Source organism: Saccostrea cucullata, unplaced genomic scaffold (assembly GCF_032062105.1).
Source record: "Saccostrea cucullata isolate Sc308-1 unplaced genomic scaffold, CSIRO_AGI_Scuc_v1 ctg7297, whole genome shotgun sequence".
Classification (NCBI taxonomy): Eukaryota; Metazoa; Mollusca; class Bivalvia; order Ostreida; family Ostreidae; genus Saccostrea; species Saccostrea cuccullata.
Window position 1 is genome coordinate 926 of NW_026927841.1, and position 12,494 is coordinate 13,419.

The 12,494-nt window shown below is 33.6% G+C and overlaps 1 protein-coding gene across 1 annotated transcript; it reads left to right on the forward strand.

Moving 5' to 3' along the window:
- Positions 1 to 234: 234 nt before the first annotated feature.
- Positions 235 to 10,274, forward strand: LOC134275642 (glutamate receptor 2-like; the record flags this gene model as incomplete). The annotated part of the gene is made up of 10 exons (XM_062757908.1): positions 235 to 339; positions 696 to 780; positions 2,541 to 2,680; positions 3,045 to 3,400; positions 3,537 to 3,735; positions 3,834 to 4,090; positions 4,195 to 4,306; positions 4,523 to 4,660; positions 4,840 to 4,944; positions 9,895 to 10,274. Coding segments are annotated over 10 exons (1,581 nt in total), but the record flags the coding sequence as incomplete, so codon positions are not given.
- Between the last annotated feature and the right edge of the window lie 2,220 nt (positions 10,275 to 12,494).

A 12,494-nucleotide genomic window follows, 5' to 3' on the forward strand; every position in this document is an offset into this window, starting at 1 on the left:
TTTAATAAAGTGCAAAACAAATATCGTGAAAACAAAAGAGTGTCATTCATTTTCGCTAAGTTGGGGCTACACTACATCTCTGAATATTCTAAAGGAAAAAAAGAGCTTAGATTCGGTGGGCTAGAAAGAACAATAAATTCTTTAGATCGATTTAATAAAACAGAAGAATATAATTAAACGGAGTGACCTTTATGGTATACGAATTCAATCACTTTTTTTATTTATATGTCTCAGATAGGCAGATGGATAGACAATGTCGGCTTCGTCCCCGAGGGAACCAATATAACACAAGAGACAGAAGATGACGGGCTGAAGACCTTGGTCATCACCAGTATTTTTGTGAGTAAAATTTATCACGCTCTGCCTGTATGTTAAAATTCAGCTTGATGTCTATAATTTAAGAGTCATGACAAGGATTATGAGGTGGGTGTGATAGGTCAGCAAGGGATGCTCGCACCTCCAAGGCATCTGATCCAACCTCTGATGTTTTAGTTCTCCGCGTTTGCTCTCATCCTGATTTGTATTGTATGAGCTTGAATACTGTTCACTATCCTTCGTATATGTCATACAACATTCCATGTGTATATGTTACGTTCGAAATACATCATTTCTAAACCAGCTGTGAAAATGAAACAAATATTTAATAATTCTAGGAATCGTTCATTAATGAAATTACACACACTTTTTCTAAGCAGGAGAGGCCATTTCTTCAATATAAAAAGGAATATGAAAATCCGGAAAACAGACGAAAAGTGAAGAACCCAAACGACCTGTACGAGGGTATTTTCCATTAATAATTGTTTTAATAACTCACAAGTTTATAATTTTTCGACTTGTACAAGGGTTGTTCAATAAGTTATACAACGTACGGTTTTTTCATAATAAATGTAAAAGCAAATGACTTTCTTTATTGCAGTTTAGATGTACTATTTAGACTCATAACCACCGTAAAAAGCATGGTTTTTCTTACAATCTTCATAAAGAAATTCACTTTTCATGTAAGCTTGGTCACTACACCGAACGGAAAACTGTTAAATTTGTCTTTTCTACGGTAATTAAATGAAGGGCGTATAAATGTCGCTGAATAACCAATATGAAGAATTTGGTTATGATATCGAAATAGATAAGTTTTCCACGCTCTACAGTCTTCAGATGGATTTAATAAGAAATCTACGAAAAATAAGATTGCTACAAGACCTCATGCAGTTTGATCAAAATCTTTAGGGCGCCAAAAAAGTTCGATGCTTCGATGCTGTGAGCAACACATCTGTTAATTACTTTGAAAGAAGTTGATATTGTTTGTTTAACGTCCCTCTCGAGAATTTTTCTTTCATATAGCCAAAAGAAGTTCTAACAAAGGAAATATGAATCTAAAAATATTTCTTTTTAAGCTGAGTGCAACATTTCCTCACAAATGCCTAAGAGAAAATATGTGGTTTGTGTCAGTTTAACATAATCACATAAAGAATGCATGACAAACTTTAGTAATGTGTGTAAAGTATTAAAATATTTAATTCAATACTTAAAAAATGCAAACAGAGAGAAACTTGTCTAATTATTGGAAAGAGAAGCAGGAGCTGCAAACATGTCGAATAAGTTTTTCTTTTTATTCAAGAAGATTGATATTAAATGAACCCACACTGGAAGAAAGGGCCATCAATGGCGTTCTTTTGATAAAAATTGCACTGAAGATAGTTCAACAGCCATTCTGAAAGAGAAGTCTTAGTCAGGTTCCCGAGTTAAATTTCTTGTTGCCTACAACGCATCTGCAAATAATTGTAGAATGTAGAGGAATCATGAGGAAAGTAAGCTAAGAAAATCTCAGTAATTGTGAGATATTTTTATTTGAAAAACTCCAGGAAGAATTTACAGTTTAAGCTACGTGCTATTTTTCAGTGTCTTTTGGCCATCCTTACAAAACAGTTTGCTGAGTCTGTTCTGGACATTGATATAAAGACCTAGAGACGTGTTGAAGGTTAACAGGGATACCATGATGGAATAAAAATATGAAGAAATTGTTTATTGTAGTTTAAATTTGAAAATAGCATTTTTCGTTAAGTATTGAACGACCCTTTTACATATTAAACATTAAAATTTTGAACAAAAATCCATGTGTTTATATCTTTTAGTGTAGAAGTTAAAACTAGAGGTACTGTGAGCAATGAGCTCACTAAATGATACCCCCGCCTCCCATATGAATATAATGGGAATGTCCATGTTTTGCTCTGGAAAATCCAAAATATATGTCAGATAAAAATGTAAAATAAGAGGTGCACAATAGCAATATGTAAGGAAGATTCTGTGAAAGTTTCATTAAATTTCCTTGTATGAGAGGAGTTGCGGATAAGAGATGGGTACCCCAAAGCGTAACAGACGGACGAACGGAAATACTGATTACTATATACCCTCCCACTTTTCAAGCAGGGGAGGGGGGTATAATAATAGAGATTTTTTTATGAAATTACATTTTATTAATAAAATCAAGTACTCGCATAAGATGTTTGGAATAACAACTGTCTTGTATAAAAATTATATTTCAGGTTACTGTGTGGATCTTATTGCTGCTGTTTCGGAAATGTGTGGAAACTTCAAGTACACAATAAGACCAAATAAAGACTCTGTGTACGGAACCAAAGAAAATGGGACATGGACTGGCTTAATTGGAGAACTTGTTCAGGGGGTTAGTCATCTGATAGGAAACCTGCAAAATAATAAATCTTATCTTAAAAAGTCTAAAATACAAACTGTACATTTTTTTTGGGGGGGGGGGGGGTAAGTTTTAATATTCTGCAAATACCACAGCGGTTTTAAAATGAAATATATGGCAAAACATCCCAATTGTTAAAAATTCAACCTATTGGGAAAACTCTTTTTAAACAGAAATTTGCCTATCCATTGCCGTTTTATCGTCAAATCTAATCACGATCGTTCAAGAATAAGATGAAATATTCCTTTTAAAATGATAACAGGCAACAATTTAAAAAAATGATGACCCATCAAAATATATTTTCTGAGCAAATATTTGTTTCCTATATTTGTTTCAGAAAGCAGACTTAGCAGTTGCTCCCCTGACAATAACAAAACAAAGAGAAGAGGATATAGCTTTTTCTAAACCATTCATGAATAGTGGAATAAGCATAATGATCAAAAAACCTGAGATTCAGAAACCCGGGGTCTTTTCTTTTCTGAAACCATTTTCCATCCCCCTTTGGATGTGTATAATAGCAGGATATTTCTGTGTCAGTGTTGGGATGTTCATCGTCAGTCGTTTTAGTCCAGCGGAATGGAGACGGAAGTGTTTACGAATGGATAATGGTGTCGTAAATAAGTTCACATTAGAAAGCTCACTTTGGTTTACCATGGGGGCACTGATGTTACAGGGTAGCGACACATGTCCAAGGTTAGTCAAAGAAAAAGATTATACATATAGATCTCCACAACGACAAAATTGAAATTCGATGATATTCGTACTTCTTTTGTAGCATAGGTATTGTTACCTTTTTAACAGCAATTAGGGATATTCAAATTTTGGACAGGTCTGTAGCTGGACGTATTATAGGGGGAACCTGGTGGTTTGCTGTTTTGATTGTCATTTCATCCTATACGGCAAATTTAGCAGCATTTCTCACAATAGACAAACTATTAACTCCAATTCAAAATGCTGATGACCTCGCAGCCCAAACAGAAATAACTTACGGTACACTGTCTTCTGGATCTACGCAATCTTTTTTCAAGGTATGCAAGTTATCTCTCTCCATGTTTGTCCACAACAGGCACTAGGATTAGATATGTAATTTAAAGCTATTTTTCTGATTTTTTCTCAATTACTACAGGAATCAAAAGTTCCAACATATCAAAAAATGTGGGCGTACATGTCCACTGCTTATCCAAGTGTTTTTGTCAAGACGACAGAGGAAGGTGTTCGAAAAGTCCGAGATATGAAAGGGAAGTATGCTTTTCTATTGGAATCGGTATATAATGAATACTTTAGTCAGAGGGAACCGTGTGACGTTATGCAAGTTGGTCCGCCACTCAACACCAAGGGATATGGTATCGCAACTGCAAAAAGTAGAAAACATCAAGAACTAACGTAAATTATTTATATTTTGTTCATGTCGCTTACAAACGTATTGAATAAGAGTGTACTTTACAAAAATAGTAATCACATAATAAATTTCAAAAAATGTCCTGCAGGGAAATGGTATCTATAGCAATACTTCAATTGAAAGAAAATGGATCTTTGATAAAAATGAAAAGGCGGTGGTGGATTGAGAAAGGAGAATGTGGTGTTCAGGAGGAAAACCAGGTATGTAACATACATGTAGGGTCATAATCTACAAAAGACTTACTGAATTATGTTACAGAAGTTTCATTTAATTCCATCAGTATGTTGTCTTAAACATCAGAGAACAGAGAGGATCTTAATTTGAATTTTTATTTGCATGTATTTATATAATAGTAAAGGTATATGTTTTAAAAATTATGGAAATTTTAATATAATTTTTATTTTCAATAGAAACAGGGTAGCAAGAAGAAGAAGAAATCACTTTCATTAAGTAATCTGGCCGGGGTTTTCTTCATTCTTATAAGCGGTCTTGTTTTTTCTATCATTCTCGCAGTTATTCATTTCCTACGATCGAGGTCCAACAGTAAACAAGGGGTAAGCATGTCCTCAACAAAACTATCAACTTCGAACGAATTTCAACATTTCTGCCTTTACAAATGTAGAATGTTGAAGAAGAGTAATCTTAAGTAAAAGCATGAAAATTTCCTCTAATTTATAAAAAAAAAATGTTCATTACATTGAAATTTACGAACTTGTTTATTTTCGTTTCCAAGGGGTTTCTTATGCTTGGGAATGACAATACAAGTATGTATCCTGAATATACTACATATCCTATAGGAGAACATAGCAATGGAATGAGTCCAAAAGTGCCTAAAGGGGTGTGTCATTCTTTTTGAAAATTCTTGATACATTCTGTATGCTTGTTTAAGTTAAAAATTAATTCTTCATTCTTAAATAAAATTTGCTTATAAAAATTAATGTAAAGAAGAGTAATTATCAAATTATTCTTACACTTAAGTTAAAGATAGTGAAAAAAGAAAATATTTATTTTAAATTTAAGCATAACTAGTTTAGCATTGTTTTTTATGTTCCCCAAACGAAGTTGGGGAACATATTGTTTTTACTCTGTTTCTTATTATTATGTTCCCCAAACGGAGTTTGGGAACATATTGTTTTTACTCTGTTTCTTATTATTATTATTATTATTAAGGTCTTCCGACTTCCTTCGGAAGACCTTACTGTTTTTCTTATGTTTCCTATTATTATTATTTTTCCCTTTTCATAGTACACGAGATTTCTCGGAAACTACTGAACCGATTTCAATGATTTTTTCAGGAATGATGCATTTTTGTAATATCTCCAGACTTTTTTTTCATTTTTAAAAAAATCACTTCCGGTCGCATTTTTTGTCCGATTTTCATTTTTAAAATCGTCATTTTGTCCACGCATCTTCTTGTAAACCACTCAAGACTGAATCACAAAATTTTCAGGGATGGTAAAACATCTCTTTAAAATATGTATTACGTCTTTTGATTTGGCATCCGTCACTTCCGGTCGACACATGTTTAATTTCAAGATTTTTTGAAAAATTAAACCGTCGTGATTAAAGGCAAACAGAACTTATGTTTACATTCACAATCGTCAACAAAAAGCATCGATTTGAAGTACTTCCGGTTTTTACCGGAAGTTGACGAAAAATTTAACTTTCTCTCTTGAATAAAAAAAATAGAAAAAAAATGGTTAAATTTGAGTTTTTCTGGTCCTTCAGCTTTGATGTCAGCCGGAAATGAAGCCCGAATTGTTAAAAGTCGTCAAATAACGTCACTTCCGGTCAAACCGGAAGTAGTCAAAGAAGGATATTTTGGCCATTTTTGACATGTTTTTGGGTAACATATGTCACTGGAAGCAAAATTCTTTATTTTCCGTCCGTCGACATCACTTCCGGTCAAACCGGAAGTAGCCAAAAAAAATTTATTTTGAAGGTTTTGATGCAAAATTGAAATTATAAAGTCACTGGAGACTACTGAGCTCATTGCTTTCTTTTGTTGACGTTACTTCCGGCACTTCCGGTCAAAACCGGACGGAAGACCTACTCGTTGCTTTGCAACGAGCTTTGCTCTAGTTTTTTTTCTTATTTGTTCTCCGGTACTTTTTTGTCCGCGAGTGTTCTCAGAAACTGTTCACCCAACTGAGCTAAAACCTTTTTAGGGTTAATAGGTGTGTAGTGTAGGTGTGCGGAACGAAGGTCATTTTGCGCGCATACGCCTGCACGTGCGTGCGCGTGAAGTGAGTGAATTGACTGATATACTTAATATAGCTATAACTTTAACATTTTTTGATGAAATGCTTTGAAACTCATTACATGAGGATATATTAATAGTGTTAATAAAATTACACTGTCAAATTAGCACAAACTCACGCGCATGCACGTGCGCTTTGCTCTGATTGGCTGAAACAAAAATCTCAATACCTCTTTTGTTTTTCGACGAAATGCTTTGAAATTTTAAACATTGTCATGAATTAGGATATCCTACAATATAATATGGAAAAAAATTCATGAAATCACGCGCATGCACGTGCGCTGCAATCTGATTGGCTGAAACTTTAAATGGCTATATCTCCTTTGTTTTTTGACGAAATGCTTTGAAATTTAAAAGATAGTCACGCATTAGGATATCCTGCAATATAATTTACAAAAAAAAAATCCGAGAAATCACGCGCATGCACGTGTGCTGCAATCTGATTGGCTGAAACTTTAAATGACTATATCTCCTTTGTTTTTTGATGAAATGCTTTGAAATTTAAAACATAGTAATACATTATGATTTCCTACAATTTGATATAGAAAAATATTCATGAAATCACGCGCATGCACGTGTGCTGCAATCTGATTGGCTGAAACTTGAAATGGCTATAACTCCCTTGTTTTTCAACCAACCGGGATGGAATTTAGAACATAGATAAATATCAGGGACTCCTACAAGAAGGTATGGTCATCATGCACGTGCACGCACGTGCGTGCATTTGGAACGAGTGAAATTAAAAATACAGTTGAATGAGTGATTTTTAATACTTTTTGACTGAATGCTTTAATAAATAGTATATTAAAATATGTAGATTGTGTAGACAAGATGATATGGTCATAACGCACATGTATTCACATGCGCACGAGTGCAATGCTAAAATTTGAATATAATTGGTATCCTTCTAGGAAAAAATTGATAAAGTCAAAAATGCACAAAATTTGTCTTATTTAATGAAGCTTACAGGGAATATGGCACCAAAAGGGAGTTGGGGAGCGTTTGGGGAACATCTGTAACGGTCCCCGTTACAATTAGCACTAGTTATTATTATTATTATTTTTCTTCTTCTTCTTCCTGGGTACTTTTTTGTCCGGGAATGATCTTGTAAACTGTTCGTCCGATGTAGGTAAAACCTTTTTAGGGTCAGTAGACATGTTATGTAGATTTGCGGAATCAAGGTCATTTTGCGCGCACGTGCTTGCAAGAGCGCGCACGTGCAACACGTGAAATGACCAATATAATGGATATTGCCGTAACTTTTCTATTTTTTGATGAAATTTTTTGAAACTCATAATGTAAGGATACATTAGTAGTATAGACAAGCTGGCATGGTCAAAATAGCAAGAACTCACGCGCATGCACGTGCGCTTTGCTCTGATTGGCTGAAACTAAAGTCTCAATATCTTTCTTGTTTCTTGTCATAATCCTTTGAAATTTTGAACATAGTCCTACATTATGAAGATCTACAGCATGATATATAAGAATGTTCATGAAAGCATGCGCATGCACGTGTGCTGCAATCTGATTGGCTGAAACTTTAAATGGCTATATCTCCTTTGTATTTTGACGAAATGCTTTGAAATTTAAAACATAGTCATGCATTAGGATATCCTACAATATGATATAGAAAAAAAATCATGAAATTACGCGCATGCACGTGTGCTGCAATCTGATTGGCTGAAACTTGAAATGGCTAAAACTCCCTTGTTTTTCAACCAAACAGGATGGGATTTAGAATATACTAGTAGATAGATATAGAGGACTCCTACAAGATGGTATGGTGATCATGCTCGTGCACGCACGTGCGTGCATTTCGAACGAGTGAAATTAAAAAAACACTTGAATGAGTGATTTTTAATACTTTTGGACTGAATGCTTTAATATATAGTATATTAAAATATATAGATAGTGTAGACAAGATGATATGGTCATATCGCACATGTATTCGCATGCGCACAGGTGCAATGCTAAAATTTGAATATAATTGGTATCCTTCTGGGAAAACGTTGTTAAGGGGGGACCTATGTCGTTCTACGTCAAAGCAGCGTTATGTGACGTCACAATAGCAACGTTTGTTTTTTTCCCGCTGACTTTTGCAACTGTGATTATAGGCATAACATTGTTATTAATCAATAACGTAAACAGTTTACAAAAAGAATTCTTTTTCATCATTTATTACAGTTTTATTTGATTTATGGAGTTTGTTAATATTAGAATTCTCTTCCTTTGGTGGATAATTCATAGCAATTTCAGTTGTAATGAAATACCTCCATGATATGCTGATATAAAAGTGCAAAAAAATATCAGATAAAATTCAATAAAGAACGCGGCTTAAATCAGAGAAATATGTTTAATTTTATGTTTACCATTAACTGTATTTTCTGGATAAAACTAAAAAAAAAATTAAGGAATGTACTTGTACCTATATTTACTTATTGATTTATAGTATATGTAGATTTTATTGTATAAAGTCATTCCTTGGTTCTATTAGGTGTTGGTTGTTGACGAGGAAATGGTGGGGGGGGGGGGGCAGAAGGATTAGAATGAATATGAAAAGAGTTTATCTGTTTAAATTATTTCTAATCAAAACAAAATACTTGTTTTTTGCAAAATAGTTTTAAATTAAGATGTTTGTCAGTGCTTACTTACCTTTTTTTTTAGTGCAGAAAGGTCAATATTTATGACAGAAGAGTACGAAAATAAAAGAAAACGTCATATTTCTCGTTTATTTTATCATAAAGGTATACTTTTTTCTTTGTTAAAATAAAGAGAGGGATCCTTTCTTTCAAAAAATATGAATTACAACATTTTCACACAAAGACTTTTTAAGATATTGCCTGTTATGTATATCAGAATTGTAAAAAATACGACAAGGAAAACGGGGTAATACTTACATTGTGCTCTTTTATACTTTTCCATGCGAGATGAATTACAATGAATTTGCCTTCATTTTAAAGGTACAAGTCATATAAATTAAATACCTGTTGATTTTGAATGTGATTTGACATTTTTGGTACTTTTTAGCGCATATTTGGAGTAGAACAATAATGTCTGAAAATAGTCTATTTTTAGAATTTCACACTGTTTTTGCACGTGCTCTTGTGTAAAAATAAGCATATAAAGGTATTGTTTTTAATACCTAAAAATTAAGAGCAAGTGGTTAGGAAGGAAATGTCAAAGTTTTGAAAATTTCACACAAAGACTTTTCGGACATAGGTCCCCCCTTAAAGTCATAAATGCACAGAGTTTGTCTTATTTAATGAAGCTTACAGGGAATATGGCACCAAAAGGGAGTTGGGGAGCGTTTGGGGAACATCTGTAACGGTTCCCGTTACAATTAGCACTAGTTAAAATTATAACATGTTACGTTTACGTTATTTGGCATCTCTATACGAATACAATATATATTGAACATACTTTGTGTAACTTTTTAAAGCAAATCAGTATTGCATGATATCGGAAAAAAACACTTTATGGTTTATTTTTTAAAGTAACAAATGAACATTAAGAAATTTTGTATTGTAGATTTTATCCAACTCTGACAAGTTTGCCACGAACGATGAGTCAAATCACAGAGTCAACCACATTCATGCTACCAGTCTTCTTTGACACGTGTGATTAATTTTATATAAACTACACGTATTTTATTTTTATTCTTTACATTTTTAACACCTCTTATCTATAATATTTTAATTAACTTAGCAAGCCCATCGATAAAATGTTAATAAATTCTGACCAAACCCTCAAATATTTCCCCACATGGTCAAATTGTATGATTGTACTCTGACTGTTAGTTTTTTATTCATTAATTCCATATGCATTTTTATTGTGTTGCCTTTTGTAAACATATAAATTTTATTGATGAAATTTAGAGAAGAACTTAATATTTTTATTGTGTAGGACAATTCCAGAAATGAAAAAGATCTACTTTTCAATCTTTAAAAATATGCATCGGAGTACATCAAAAGTAGTATCAAAATAAACAGATGGCCTTAGTTTTCATCGAATTTGTCGTTGCTTAACTACTTCCATAAGTGAATGTAAGACTTGATTTTTTTTTAATTTTGTTTATGTTCTAATTGAAAGATTAAGGCGGCATATCCCCCTCCCCATTGTCAAATAACTATTTCGTACCTGACACGCTGATATTTTACATGATAATGACAAATTATTATAATTTTATGATGATATAATATTCCACAGATCAACATTATTATCTGATAAATGGACATAACAATCTGACAAGCCAACTTGTCAGAAAATGATGCGACTTCTCAGAAAAATGTACTTATTTTCCAAAAAAAGTATGTGGATTTTACAGATGTTATGATGACAAGCACACATTAGATGTCAGTAAGTTGCTTAAACATGCTGTATAAACAAGATGTTCTAGGTCGTGATGATTTTTATCTTAAAAGTCGACAAATGACAAGTTGACATACAGTTGGTGTACATGTATAGGTCTGACAATTCAACATAAACATCTGACAAGTCGACATTAACAACTGACAAGTGGTGGCAGGAATGCATGTATGCCACAGTAAAAGATAAATATGACCATAAATATATTTCATGTTCAGTTTTTTTAATATTGACGAATGTCCTATAGAAATACATAGTTAGTCAAAAGGCTAGTATATTACAATGTACAGAGATGATAATGTTTTAAGGAATGATGTGGCATATTAAAAGTTTGAATTGACAGAATGGTACTGTTTGTTTAGCTGTTGTTTTGCAATGAACATAATTTTCCGCATGTAGTGGGTACGAATTATTCTATTAAAAGGTGGACTGAATATGTTATTTAACATACTCGGTAATAATAATAGTTAAAAATAGTAGTTAATAATAATAGTTAAAAAAATCATGACGTACCAAAGGGTTTAAACCCTTTGGTACGTCATGATTTTTCTAACTATTATCTTGAAGATCAAGTGTTAATTAAAATTAATGTGCATGGAAGAATTTTTATTTACAAACTAAAGGGTTCTAAATCATAACCAAGCACCCAGTATATAAAAAAGAGGCCCATGGGCCACATTGCTCACCTGAGTACTTGGATAATGTAGTTCTTAACCAGATTTCCCCTCTTGTTATACCTATTGTAGCCCCCTACCCCCTCCCCCGTCATGATTTTATATCTAGAATCTACACTACCCCGGGATGCTTCCACATAAGTTTCAGCTTTCCTGGCAAAGTGGTTCTTGAGAAGAAGATTTGGATCCCCTATTGTGGCCTCGCCCTACCCCCGGGGTAATGTTTTAAACAAAGTAGAAACTACACTTCCCCAGAATGCTTCCACATAATTTTCAGCTTTCCTTGGCCCAGTGCATGGTTCTTAAGAAGAAGATTTCTAAAGATTTTTTAATATAAATTTTTATCTAAAACTTGGGATTCCCTATTGTGGCCCCGCCCTACCCCCAGGGGTCATGATTTTAACAATTTAAATCTACAATCCCTAAGGATGCTTCCACGAGCTTTCCTGGCCCCGTGGTTCTTGAGAAGATATTTTGTCTTTTCCTGATTATCTCCCCTTGTACGGGGACTAGGCTCTTCATTTTAACAATTTAAACTCCCCTTTACCCAAGGATTATTAAGTTTGGTTAAAATTGTCCCAGTGGTTCTTGAGAAGAAGTTGAAAATGTCAAAAGTTTACAGACGGACGAACGACGGACATCGGGTGATCAGAAAAGCTCACTTGAACTTTCAGCTCAGGTGAGCTAAAAACTACAGCTGTTTCCTAGGTCAATACGATGATTTAGCCATCCTAGAGATGCAAAATTGACTGAGGGCAAAGGATCTATTGTACTTCGACTATTACTACATGTATATACCATTGTATTGTCTGAAAAACCGCAATGTTTATTTCATCATATGATTTGTTGATTAGGGGCAGATGATACAAAGTTTTATAAACTAGAGTGTTCCAAGAAACCCATGGGTCCTCTGCTTTGTGGCTTCATTAAAGTTGTAAATAAATTTAAGCGTGGTCAGCTTCTTAAAGGTCAAGTATAATATTTTTGTGAAAATTCATAATTATTCATTATTGTCCGCCTCTGGAGCAATATGAATGACATTCTGAGGTCTATTTATTTTTTTGTCACCAATTTCATCACTAACAATCG